General features: G+C 57.3%; 1 protein-coding gene across 5 annotated transcripts; it reads right to left on the reverse strand.

The window, feature by feature from the left end:
* Positions 1-2,705: 2,705 nt before the first annotated feature.
* On the reverse strand, positions 2,706-12,143 carry Ushbp1 (USH1 protein network component harmonin binding protein 1). 5 transcript variants are annotated; one of them, XM_023707655.1, is made up of 13 exons: positions 11,741-11,825; positions 11,337-11,434; positions 11,110-11,258; positions 9,643-10,042; positions 8,642-8,761; positions 7,606-7,736; positions 7,392-7,532; positions 7,159-7,311; positions 6,239-6,488; positions 5,110-5,328; positions 3,290-3,381; positions 3,059-3,181; positions 2,706-2,917 (listed from the first exon to the last, which is right to left on the reverse strand). In XM_023707655.1, the coding sequence occupies exons 2-13, from the start codon at positions 11,388-11,390 to the stop codon at positions 2,728-2,730; spliced, it is 2,022 nt and encodes a 673-aa protein (XP_023563423.1). In that variant the 5' UTR covers positions 11,391-11,434; positions 11,741-11,825; the 3' UTR covers positions 2,706-2,727. The 5 variants fall into 5 exon arrangements, with proteins under 5 accessions (XP_023563423.1, XP_023563422.1, XP_023563421.1 ...); XM_023707654.1 differs by lacking the exon at positions 11,337-11,434 and having other exon boundaries at positions 11,741-12,141; XM_023707653.1 differs by having other exon boundaries at positions 3,059-3,381.
* Between the last annotated feature and the right edge of the window lie 1,296 nt (positions 12,144-13,439).

Consider the following 13,439-nt stretch of genomic DNA (forward strand, 5'->3'; position numbering starts at 1 on the left):
CCGGCCTTAACCCCTGCGGGGCCGCGCCGCCCTCTGCCCTCCTCCGGCCTCACCAAGATGTCGCTCCAGGGCCCGCCTCCACCTCCGGCCTCGGCCCCGTGCCCTCCTCCGCCCTCCCGACTCTCCTCCCCCGCCGCATCCCGGAGGAACCCCTGGGGGCTTTGCGGGGGACACTGCGCGGAGCCGCTGTACGGGGTCACGCCCCTGTGCAGCACGCGCTTGGCCTCCCCGCTCCCGGCACGCGGGCTTGTGTCTGCTTCCGCCTCGAAAGTCGGTGCGACCCCCACCCCGCTCCGCCTGGCTGAACACCTGGTGCCGGATCCTGGGGGGGGAAGGGACGCGGGCTCCGGCCCCGCCGGGCGCGAGGTCAGGGGGCTGCGGGCCTCTGGGGGCGGGGCGCCGCGACCCCCAGGCGCTGGGGCGGCGGGAGAGCCCCCCCAACACCCCCCAGTTTCCTTTTCTTTTTGTGCCGCCCAGGGAGGGCCGGGCCGGCTGGGCTGCAGATGTCGCTTAGGGCCGCCCAGCTGCCCTGTGCGCCCGCTCCGCTGCCTGCCCCCGCTCGCCCCGCATCTATTAGGCACCCTCTGCATGCAGGCCCAGAGCCAGACCTGTTAACGTTTAACCGCGGCAGAGGGCCTGGCTGAGAGCAGCCTTCACCTCCGCCCCGAGCCTGTGCCAGGCAGCGCCGGCCTGCCGCTGAGGCAATCAGCATGCCGCTCCGCACCTACTTCTCGAGGTCTCCCTACTTGGAGTTTACGCAGCACCTTGAGGACAACAGTCAGGGTGTAGCCGGCTTTCGCGAACTCAGAAAGGAACCGCTAAGAAAGTCTTTTACAGGGGCAGGACTCGGGGCGGGCGCGGGCAGAACTTCCCTGAGTCTGACCCGGTGGGCACAGAACACTTTGGTTCAGGGGTTTCATGCAAATGCGGGGGTGCTAACTGCTCATTTGGGATGAAAATAGGCGCTCACTCCTGGGGGCACTAGAGTTGGGGGGGGTCTCAGAGAAGTGATCAAAAAGGATTTATTAAAAAAGGGAGGGAACGTGGGAGGTTGAGGCAGGAGGATTGTTGCGAGTTCGAGACCAGCCTGGGCTACAAAGTGAGCTGAAGCCCAGCCTGAGCTGCAGAGCAAGACCCTGACTCGAAAAAAAAGAAAGAAAGAAAGAAAGAAAGAAAGAGGGGAGGAGGTGACTGCCCAGGGAGGGGACTCTGAGACAGGCTGGGTGAGAGTAGACTGGAAGGACCCCAAATCCCAGGGGCTGCCCTGCCACCGTGCTAGGCCCCGCCCCCTGACCCTGCCCGTGGCCCCGCGGTGACATCTGACCTTGTGGCGGCTGCAAAGTGGGGACAAAGGGGCCGGGGCCCATCTGCCGCAGGGGTGCCCGTGGGAACCGCCAGACAGTAGCCTGGCGCCTGAGAACCCACCCTGCCCCCAGGTGACCTTGCCCTGGGGTGTTGCCCTGGCCACCTGAGGGACAGGGTCCAAGATCACCGTAGACTCGCAGGGGACGGGGGCGGTGGGGGGGTCACCTCTTTCATCCCCTCCCCTCCCCCAACGTGGCCTGCCTCAGTTTCCTTTCTGTCTTCCAACCTGGGCCAGGTGCGGGGCCAGGTGAGGACTGGAGGAGATGGTGCCCCGCTCCCTGAGCTCCCTCTGGGGCACAGAGGGGTGGTTTTCAGAGCTGTCTTGGGGTGCCCTCTGGCTAAGCCCGTGTCACTGTCCTGGGCCTAGCAGCTGCTGGCCCACACCTGCCCTGGAGCACTTGCCCCAGGCTGGGGCCCAAATCTTGCTAGCCTCAGCTTGAGTTCCAGCTGTAGCCCTAGAGGGGACAGCTTGCCCCTAACCCAGCCATTCTGCCCGCCCTGTCTCTAGGGGTGTGGCCTAGTGAAGGACTTATGTGCCGCTAGCTGCTCCCTGGGCCAAATCAGCCCTGACCCCCACGGGTGGGAAGCCAACCTCTGGGAGCTGGGGCTGCAAGGGCCAGGCTGCTTCCCACCTCTTGACCTCAGCCCCAAAGCACAGCCAGGCTTATGCCTTTATAAGGTTGGGGCCTGCCCCCCACAACCTCCTTACTTTAGTTCTACTTTTATTTTTCACTGCTGGGGATGGCACCCAGGGCCTGCATACTTGGGCTACATCCTCAGCCCTTGTTTTGATTATTTTGAAACTGTCACAAAATCACTAAACTGCCCAGAATTGACACCTCCCTGCCTCAGCCTCTCTGAGTACTGGGTTTCAGGTTGTGTACCAATCTTCCTGACCTGTTACCAGGGATCAAACTCAGGACCTTGTGCTTTTCTAGGCAGGTGCTTAAGTTAAGCTCCACCTTTAAGTGGAGGAGCCCTCAAAGCCATCTCAAACTCCTCCACCCTCCCAAGCACCAGGGCTAACCCCTCTTGTACCAGAACTGTCCAGCCTTGGCCTCCCACAGGACAACTGTAAGACCTGACAGCCAAAGCCCATCTCGCTGGGAAGAGGGTGGCCAGGGAAGCTGCGTCACACTTGCATAGACTGCACCCTGGGCTTCTGGATGGGGACAGGTGGAGCCTCAGCCCTGGCTGTGTCGCTCCACCCCAGGGTGGCCTCACAGGCTGCTCCCGACCTGACCCCTCTCATGAACCAGTTGATTGTCAACTCAGGGCTAGGCAGAGACCTGCCCAGTCACCCCAGGGGCCATGGTGCAGAAGGAGCTGAGCAGACAGTGTCACCAGAGGACATTTATGACACTACAGCAGGGTCTCCCCCAGCGGGGGTGGTAGGGCACACGGCCGGGGCCTCCCCAGGGCTCGGGCTGTGGCTTCCAGCCTGGCCAGCTCCTCAGCCTGCCAGGCTTCCATCTGGGTCATCTGTTTCTCCAGCTTCCTGCGCTGTTCTTCCTGCTTCCGGTGGGCTCCCCAAAAGCCTAGCAGCAGGGCACTGTGGGGGTCCAGATCAGGGCTTGTTCCTAAGCTGGGGGCCCCAGGGCCTCTCAGCAGCCATCGGGGGAGGACAGGGACAACCAAACACTCAGAGGAAACTGGGGCCTGGGGAGCACACCAAGAGGGGGACCCAGTGCACCTGTGAGCTCTACAGAGATCTTCGCTCAGCTCGGCACTCTGGGCCCGGCCAGTACGGCCTCGCTGGATCACCTGCTCCAGCTGTGCCCGGAGGGACCACAGCTGCTCTTGCAGGCCCTGGGCACTGGGTGGGGCAGGAAAAGAGACAGGGGTCATGGGTCTCGGCCACTGCCTGCCTGTCTGCTCCCTGCCCTGAAGAACCCCGCAGACCCCACCCAGCATCAGCACACACCGGCTGAGGGATGCCTCCAGGTCCTGGGCCAGCTGCTCCGGGTCCCGTACTCTGCACTCTGGGCCTTCATCCTTGCCACTGGCTGGACGCTGCTGGAGGCAGAGGGTGGGGAGAAGTGGACATAAAGCTGGTAAGTGCCATAGTCCCTTTCTTTGGGTCTATGAGGTCACTTCATGCTGGTAACCTCTTCCTGGCAAGAAAAATAACTTGGGGGACCTCATCCAAGACAGACCTCCCTTGGGAGGAGACACTGGCTCAGAATGGCAAGTCAGGGACTTCATTATTTATTGATTTATTGGAGTTTTGAGACAGAGTGTAATGTGTAGTTCAGGCAGACCTTAAATTCACAATGTAGCCCAGGCTGGCCTCGAACTTGTGGTGATCCTCCTGCCTCAGCCTCCCTAGTGCAGGGATAATAGGTGTGCACCACCCTTGGTCAGGGACTTTGGCACACTAACAAGAAAGTGACCAGTGTCCCTGGCAGGGCTGTGGAGGTGGCAAGGTGACTCGAAGCCATCATTGGGCAGTCAGGATGATCACACTAGGTGCAGTGGCCTATGCCTGCCAGGAGGAAGGCTGAGGCAGGAAGACTGCTGAACACAGGAGTTTAAGGTCTGGCTCTGTGCTGGGGAACAGCAAGACCTGGTTTCAAAAAGGAGGAGAAGCAGAAGACAGGTGTGGTGGTGCATACCAACACCAGGGAGGCCACAACAGTATTGGAGGTAATAGAGCCAAAGAGCACCTAGCCAGTTTTGTCTCAAAATGTAAAAACAAAAAAGACTAGGGCTCTAGCTCTGTGGTGAGTGCTTGCCTAGCATACAGGAGGCCCCTGTCCACTTCCCCGACCATGAGGGACAGATGGGATCAGACAGGGCTGAGAAGAGGAAAGAGTACTGAAGGCACTGGAACCACACTAGAGGAAGTAGGGGCCGAAGCAGGAGGATCTCCTCAGTTCAGGGCCAACCAAGGTTACATAATGAGACCTTGTCTCGGGAAAAAAAACAAAAAACAAACAAACAAAAAAACAAAAAAAAAAAAAACATGGGTGGGCCAGAGAGCTCAGCAGATTAAAGTGCCTGCTGGCCCGGCTCCTGGGGCATGTTAAAATGGCAAATGAGAACGGATAGCATTGGCCTGCAGTCCCAGCACTTGCGAGGCTGAAAACAGGATCACTCGAGTGCGACCTGTGTAGTGAGACCCTGTAGACCCTGCACTAAATACATTTTTTTAAAAAGTCAACACTAGAGCCGGGCAGATAGCTCAGTAGAGTAAGCAGTTGCCTGGCAAGAACAGCATCCTGAGTTCAATCCTGGGTACCACAAAAAAAAAAAAAATTCCACACTAAAACAGGTGGCCTCCAAATGTCCCCCGTACCAGGGACTGAACTCAGGCTCATTCCTCTTATTAAGGAAGTGCTTATTCTACTGAGCCATCTCACCGACCCCTACCGGAGGTCTTTCAAAGGCGATTAAATTCTGAAGACAGACTGACTTCCGGCTGGGGGCGGGGCTGCTGCGGCCTCTGCCCCGCCCTTCTGAAGCAGCTCCCCAGCCCCAGCCGCCAGCACCTTCTCCGCCAGGCCCACCTGCTGCCGTGCCTTCTGCCCCGGGGCCCGTGACCGCGCGGCGAACACGCAATCAACGTCTCTCGCTGTGAGGCGCAGGTCCGGGGTTTGGCTGTGTCTCTGCAGCAAGGAAAGTGACTATTATACAGGCTCTCCCTAGGGTGCCCCGGCCGGGCGGGCTCCAACCGAGATCCTCCTGCCTCAGCCTCTGAATAGACTGGAAGCTGGAGGGTGCCCTGGCTGTCCCGGGGCTCACCTGGGGACACGCCTCCTCATCTTCGCTGCTGTTGCCCTCACTGCTGTCCCCGCCGCCGCCACTGGCCCGGGCCCCGAGCTGCTCCAGCTCCCAGCGCAGCTGGCCCAGCAGCAGCAGCAGCGCGGGCGCCTGGGCGCGCAGAGCCGCCTCCCGCAGCTCGAGGCCCCGCTTCTCGCGCCGGGCCAGCTGCAGCTGCAGTGCCAGGTCGCCCAGCGTCTCCTGAAGGCAGGAGACATGCAGGAGTGAACTTCTGGGGAGACAAGCTCCAGGACCAGGCAAACCCCAGACCTCCACCATGACCTCTGCAGGTGCAATGCCTCCCTCCCAAAAGTCTAGGGCTGTGGGAAGAACATTTCCCTTTTTGTTGTTCTGTTTGAGACAGGCAGGGTCTCTATGGATTCAGGCTGCTCCTGAATTTACTATGGAGTGCAGGCTGGAGCAGGAGGGAGCACAGGACACAAACTCAGGCCCTCGCGCCTGCAAAGCAAGGCACTGCGCCTCTAAGCTATGTCCTGGCCCTGGAACTACACTTCTTAAAGGGCAGAAATTTTAGACAAGGCCAAGCAGCAGTGCATCAGAAGCTTCTGGAATTTTCCTAACTCCAGAGCCCTTTTGTCCTTTTGTGTGTGTTTATTTCAGAGCTGAATTTTTTTTTTTTTTTTTTTTTTGGTGGGGGTGGCTGCCTCAGGATGCCTTCAGGGCAGGTTTAGTAAGGCTTGAGGATTTGGGGATTGAACCACAGCAACCTGAGCCCAACCTAAGCCTGACTGCTCTGTTTATGCAGTCACTAAGCAACTGAGCTAATGGGCAGGCCCCTTTAAACATTCAGAAGGATTTTATTTTATTTTTATTTTTGTTTCAGAGCTGAGAATAGGACTCAGGGTCATGTATAAAAGACACACATTGCACTGCTGTGTAACACTACCAGCCCCACGACCTCAGATCCTTCATGCAGTTTCCACTGAGCAACTGAACCCCATAGAGCAAACCCTCTAGGCATCCCTCAAAACCTCAGCTGAAACTCTCCTTGCCTGTGGCCCCCCAACAACATCCCTGTGAGCCTCGGCAAAGGCTTTTGTCCCTCCAGCAAAGACGCGTGGCCATGGCCGTGGCCTGAGCTCTCATGTACCCGTGTGGCCACCAGGGCCTGCTGGAGCTGTGTCTTCTCCAGCTGGGGCAGGGCTGGGCCAGGCTGGGCCTCCAGAATGGCCTGCACCAGAGCTTCTGCATGGGCCACGGTGGGCCTGGGTACCAAGGTGGAATCCGGCTCTGGAGGAAGCTTCACCAGGGCACGGTGCTCCCAGAGACGCTGGACGTGACCACAGAGTTGGGCAGCCACTTCCTGTGGCGTGGCTGCCACCAGGCTGCTGCCCTCTGGGCTGTGGGAGGCAGGAGGGGGCTATGTGAGTGCTGTGAGGCGGTAGAGCTGACTTCCGGATGGCCCCTGGTCCCATACTCTCCAGCTAGCTGGCCACAATGGGCCCTGAGTCACACTGAGGCGGGAGGGCTGGCACCATCAACCCAGCCTGGAGGGCGCCAGGCTCACACCACACTGTGGACACTATCGTGCCAACCCAAGAGCAGAGTGCTGGGTGCTGTCACCTGACCCAGCGGGTACTGTTCCTGGTGACCAAATGGCAGATAGTGTCGCTAATGGAAGGTCAATGTCACAGACAGTATCACAGCCCTGTGGGCCACATTCATGCCCAAGTGGCAGACACCATCATGCCAACCTGACAGCACCACGCCTATGCCAAAGTGGAAGTCGGTGACCTGTCAGGCTCAGCCTTGAGCAGGGCTCATACTGCCACAGGGGGCACGTTGGCAGCCACCCAGTGGGCACCATGATGCATTGCACCCACCCCACCAGCACCTCATCCCAGTTGCCAGCCTCACTGTGCTGGTCCTGAGCGGTGGGCGCCAGCATCCACCTTCGCACCCACCCCCGCAGGCTGCCTGGCCCCAGCCAGCTGGCCCTGGTGATTCAGGGCCACTTCCTGAGGGCAGCAGCCAAGTCCCTGCCAGCAGGAAGTGCAGGGACGCCCTTACCTGGGCTGCAGAGCCCCTCTGTCCCCCGCAGCCTGTGCACGTGCCAGCAGCCTTTGTGCCTCGTCCTGGGCCCCCTGCAGGTCACCCTTGGGGGCTGTGGCGCTGGCCTCCCACAGGGCAAGCAGGGCACTGTAGGCCTCCTCGCAGTCCTCGCTGCAGGACATGGGCCTCAGTGCTGGGTGGTGCTGCCCACCCAAGAAGCCCTGCCCCGTGCCCAAGCCCAAACCTCCCACCTGAACTGCAGGGCCAGGTGCAGCGCAGTGGCCTCGGCCTCCCGCTGGCTCAGCTGCATGCTCAGCCCTTCACAGCGGCCCTTGGCACCCTGCAGCGCAACTAGCAGGAGGCGGTTGAAGCCCTTAAGCTTCTCCATGCTCCTGTGGGGACAAGGCAGTAGGGTCACCACTCAGGCCTACACCCTTCCCAGCTCCCACTCTCACTGGGCCGCACCCTCGGAGCTGCTCCTCCTGCCCCTCCAGGACTCGGGAGTCAGGGCCCCAGGCCTGTAGGAGAGAGCTGGGGGGCTGGGCACTGGGGTCGCAGTGCAGGCGCTGGAGCAGGGGTTGCACCAAGGACGGGTCCTGCAGGAAAAGGAGACTGGATTCACCAGGATTATCAGCCCCAGTCCCACCTGAAGTTGGGGCCTGCTATACTTTGTGTTTCTTTGCAGTAGTGACTGGTATTGAACCCAGGGCCTTTGTATATTTTTATTTCATTTTTTATTTTATTTTTATTTATTTATTTTTGCGGAACCGGGGATTGAACTCAGATCCTTGAGTTTGCCAGTCAAGCGCTTATCCTACTGAGCCATCTCCCTGGCCCCATTTCATTTTTTATTTTGAGACAGAGGTAAATGCTAAGTTGGGGGCTAGGGAGATGGTTCTGTGGAATAAGCGCTTCCCTGGCAAGCATAAGGGCCTGAGTTCAATCCCCAGTTCTGCCCCCCCCCCCAAAAAAAAAGCTAAGTTGTCCAGGCTGAGCTAAAACTTGTGATGCTCCTGCTTCAGCCTTCCAGAGAGCTGGGATGACAGCTGTGTGCTCCTGTGCCTGGGTCACCAGCTGTTTAAAAAATAACTCCAGCAAGCAGGGTGGCTGGTGCCCTCCTGCAATCCCAGGACTCAGGAGACACTGGCTTGTTCTTTTGAAATTTTATTTTGAGGGTCTTGGTTAAATTGCCCAGGTTAGGGGGCCAGGGAGATAACTCAGTAGCATCAGCGCCTGCCTGGCAAGCACAAAGTCCCAAGATCCATGGCACTGCAAAATTAATTAAATTCAATTTTAAAAATTGCACAGGCTGGAGCCACACTTACGACCCTCCTGCCTCAGCTTTCAGAGAAGCTGGGCTGACAGGCACGTACCACATTGCCCAGCTGAGTTTGGGCTTTCTCCAAACACAGAAGCTACTTAGTCTCAGAAGCAGGACGTGAGCCTCCTCTGCCTACAGGCAAAGCCCACAGAGACCAGGCATGGCACTTGCCACACTTACCCGCACAGTCCACGACTCCCCGTCAGCCTCACTGTCCACATCACTGCCCACATCTGCATGGCTCGGGGAGCGGGGTGAGGCAGCCTGCAGCCTCTGTAGGGCATCCTGCAGCTCCCGGACCTGCAGCAGGACGATGCGCAGGCCCTCAGCAGGTGCACTGCCTCTGCGGCACAGGAGGTGCCCGCTGGAAGAGCAGCCTGGGTTCTCGGCTTCCCCCATCCCTGGCCTTCATCACTGCAGGCTTGTCTTTCCTAGCAGGAATATAATTCCCTTCTAGAGGAAAATGATCCATTTTCTTCTGTACTTTTTTGCTGTTGTCTGAGACAGGGCTTCACTCTACAGCTCTGACTGGCCTTGAGCTCACTCTAGCCTACGCTGGTCTCGATCCCACAAAAATCCTCCTGCCTCAGCCTCATGAGTGCTGGGATGGCAGATGTGTGCCACCATGCCTGACAAATCACGTTTTTTTGTTTTTTTTTTTTAAATTTCATCCCAGGCTGGTGAGATGGCTCAATGGTCTAACGCACCTACTTAGGAAAAGGAATTTTTTTTTTTTTTTGCTCCTTGAATGCCTTCAGGGCACTTTTGCATGGCTGGAGTGTTGTGGGGATCGAACTACAGCAAACTGAGGCTGCCAGCATTGTGGAAGCAGCCACTTAAAGAACGGAGCTAGGGCTGGGCCCCCACGCACCTACTTAGAACAAGCTTAGCAAAGCACAGGGACCGCGGTTCAATCCCCCAGCACCACATGCCAGCCAGCCCCGCCCCCTGGTGGGCTGAGCTGGCCCCCCCAAAATAAATAAATAAAGTAAAAAATAAAAATTTCATCCCATGGTTTCTGCTTGCTGAACCTGTGCTCTGTGCCAGGCATGGTGGCAGGCACACACCTGTCAGCCCAGCACTCTAGGAGACGGAGGTAAGACAGTCACCAGTTCTATCCAGCCTGGGCTCAGGCTCCTTGATCGATCTGGCGAGGGACTGACTCGAGAGGGCAGGCTCACCTCATGCCTCAGTGCATCGCTTTCAGCCCGCAGCTGTGCCAGCTCGTCCTCCCGTGTGTCCAGGGCCAGCCGCAGCCAGGCATTCTTCTCAGCCATGCGAGTCACCTCCTGCCAGGGCCCCAGGGTCCCATCTGCCCTGCCCACTGCCTCCCCAGACCCAGGGCTGCTCAAGGGCTGTGGGTGCCAGGCAGCAGCCGTGGCTTCCAGGGAAGCCAGGGCGTGCTGCAGGGTCTGGAACACATCAGGGTCTCCAAGGTTCCTACGCCCAAGACCAACAGCAGCCTTGTCCTGTGGGGCTGCCTGCTCCTGGTTCTGGCAGGCATCCTCTGTGAGCAAGTGGGTGTCTTCCGGGGCAGGGGCCCTCAACCTGTTCCTGTCCTCCTCAGTCTCTTTGCCAGCCCTGTGGAAGCCAAGCAGGAGATGAGCCATCAAAGTACGCAGGGGCTTGGGGACTTAGGGTCCTGGGTCTGTGGCCCAGGGTGGCAGCGGGAGGCTATGCGTGCAGGGAACAGACTGGGCTGCAGTCCAGGAGGAAATGGGCAGTGACACAGCCCTGCTTTCTAGCACTGTGAGAGGCTGAGGCATGAGGATCCTAAGGAATCCTAGTTGTAAACTTTAGAAACTGGCTGGGGAGATGGCTCAGTAGAATAAGCGCTTGCCTGGGAAGTGCAAGGGCCTGAGTTCAAACCCCAGTTCCTGTGGGGGGTAGGGGGAAGCTTGAGCCAGCCAAAAATAAACTTTAGAATTCAGCAAGACCGTGTTGGAAAAATGAGAAAGGGCTAGGGATGCAGCTCAATGTGAAGGCCTTGGGTTCAGTCCTCATGAATGGAAAAAGAAACCAGGAGAAAGGAAGAAAGGGAGGGAAGAAGGAAACACTTGGAATTTTCAAGGTAAAGAAAGATAGGGGGGGCTTGGCCTTTGCTCAGTTGTTTAAGTGGCTGCTTCCACAAAGCTGTCAGCCTCAGGTTGCTGTAGTTTGATCCCCACAACACACCAGCCAGCCAAACCACCCCTTAGGGCATTTAGAGCAAAAAAAAAAAAAAAAAAAAACTTATAAGGGGCCGGGGAGATGGCTCAGTGGAATAAGCGCTTCGCTGGCAAGTTCAAGGGCCTGAGTTCAATCCCTGGTTCTGCCAAAAAAAAAAAAAAAAAAGAAAGATAGTAAGGGGCAGGCCTGCTGGCACCTGTGTGTCACCCTAGCACTCTGGGAAGCTGAAGTAGGCGAGTTCCAAGTTTGGGCAACTTAGTGAGACCCCATCTCAAAATAAAAACTAAAAACAGAGGAGGAAAGAAAGGTGCCTAGGTAGAAAGCGCAGCCCAGGCAAAGACCTCTGTGCCCTGCCAGGCTGCACATGGGAGGCAGGCTGCGGCAGCCTGAGGTGGGTGGGCAGTGTGCCCAGGGAGTGTGGGCCTGTGTGGATGGCAAAGGCCCAGAGCTGGAGCAGGGACACAGGTCGGGGCCCTTACCTACTCGCTGGATCCTGGCCGCTGGCCTCCACGACAGGCCCCAGCTGTGGTGGCTCTGAGCTCCCTGGTGTTGGCACAGGGCTGGGCCTAGAGCTCCCGCAGGCCACCTCGCCCTCTTCAGAACTCTCAGCTACTGGGTCCAGTTCTCCCTGTGATGGACCCGGGCAGCTCTGAATGCAGCAGGCCAGGGGCTGTGGGTCACGCGTGTCACTGAGAGGGGCACTTACGGGTGGGGCTTGTCTCCCTCGCCGGCTCCGGGGCCTAGTAGCCCTCGCACTCATTGCTGTGGAAATCTGTGTCCCCAACTTTTCCTGGCTTCCAGCCCCTTAAAGACATGGCCTGCTGTCAGCTCTTGCTTGTGTTATCCCAGGCAAAGGACAGCCTTAGTCTCCCCTCCGGGAGAGGGGGCACTGACTTTTGCTGTGGAAGGGATCTGCCATGACCGCTGTGGATGCGGTGAATTTGTATACCTTCCCGGATGAGCAGATCACTACTCACCAAGTCTGCCCTTCTCCTCTGCCTTCCTGACTTCGAATCTCCCTTTGGCCTTAACCCAGGAGCGGGGTTGTGGCCCTGAAAGCCCCTCTTCTCCCCAGGTGCTCCCCTGGGGCTGCTCTTCAGCGCTTTGTACCTCTTTGCTTCTTGGGGCACTTGTGGTCACAGTCTGAGCTTCCAGGTCACTGTCTGCTGCCCATCTGGTCCTGGGCTGCCAGGGCTGGCCGGGGAGGGGCCAGGAAACAGGAAGCCCCTGCCAGGCCATGTGACTGCTTATTGTGCGGCTCGCTCCTCCTGGACAGCATTTCCTCCCCAACTCTGCGCCTGAGTCGGCTCCTGCACCTCCGCCCCTCGAGATTTACTTCCCGAAAGCCAAGTGTCCCTGTCCCCAGTAGCTGATAATCCAGGACCCCCACATAGCTTTGGTGTGGAGTTGCCACTCTCTGGCAGTTCAGTCATGGACAGGTCCAGGTCCTGTGACCTGGAGTCAACCACAGCCCTCTTTGAGCCTCACTTTCCTTAGCTGTATAGGTTTTATTTTGTTGTTTGTTTGTTTGTTTTGGTCTTTTCTTTTCTTTAACCAAGGATCAAACTCAGGACCTTGCGCTTGCCATCCCAGCCTGGCATTCAAGGCTCTGTTGCCCACGTTGGCCATGCGCATCCCCACAGGAGAAGAAAAGCTCCTCTTGCCCTTCGCTCTGAGGCTTTGACCCGGACCTGGACTGTACTTCCTGTCCTCCCGCCCTTGGCTGGAACTGTGCAGGGCTTGGAACCTGAGTTCTGGCCCGTGTGTGCCCGGAAGGTAGGCCCGGGTGGTGGGCCCGGGTGGTGGGAGAGAAGCTGCAGTATTTGGGTAGAAGAGCTTGACCACACGTGAGCCTGGTAGTGGGTCCAAGCTGCTCCAGAGCTTGCCCAAGGCTGGAGGAACTGCCCAGGCCCTTCCTTCCCCCATGGCTTCCTGACTGTTTCCATGGCAGAGTCTTCACCACTTCACTTCGCAGTCCCTGCTGGCTGAGGCAGACAGGTAGAGTTCCTTGACCCTTTCATAAGTAAAATAAGGTTTAAGCCAGGTGTGGTGGTGCGTGGCTGTCACCCCAGCACTCTGGGAGGCTGAGGCAGGAGAAAGACAAAAGTCTAGCTCAATCTGGGAATGTAGTCACTTAGCGAGACCCTATCTTAAAATTAAACACACACACACACACACACACACACACACACACACATAGACGGGTTTGGAGATGTAGCTCATTGAAGAAGCACTGCGTTCAATTTCTAGTACAAAAAAATAAAGATCGGTATGTTTTTTCCGACGCAGGAGAAGGAATCCAGGGCCTCAAGCAGGCTAGCCAAGCGCTCTACCAACCAAGTAGCATCCTAGACCGGGTATAGGTTTTTTTTTGTTTGTTTGTTTTTTGTTTTTCTGGTATAGTTTTTTGTTATTTATTTATTTATTTATTTATTTTTAATTTTAGGGAAGAGTCTACAGGGTGTTCAAGGTCTCACTGCTAGATCGGACTCGTAGTGATCCTCCCCTTTGCAGCCTCCCAAGAGCTGAGATTACAGGCCCGCGCCACCCAGCCCCAGTCTCCACAGTGGTTCTTTGAGGCAGGCTAATATGTAAAATACAGGCAGAGGAGATGGCTCAGTGGAATAAGCGCTTCCCTGGCAAGCGCAAGGACCTGAGTTTCAATCCCCGGTTCTGCAAAAAAATAAATAAATAAATAAATAAATAAATAAAAAATAATAATAATAATACAGCCGGGGAGATGGCTCAGTGGAATAAGCGCTTCCCTGACAAGTGCAAGGGCCTGAGTTCAATCCCTGGTTCTGCAAAA

Source organism: Octodon degus, unplaced genomic scaffold (genome assembly GCF_000260255.1).
Source record: "Octodon degus isolate 3935 unplaced genomic scaffold, OctDeg1.0 scaffold00304, whole genome shotgun sequence".
Taxonomy (NCBI): domain Eukaryota; kingdom Metazoa; phylum Chordata; class Mammalia; order Rodentia; family Octodontidae; genus Octodon; species Octodon degus.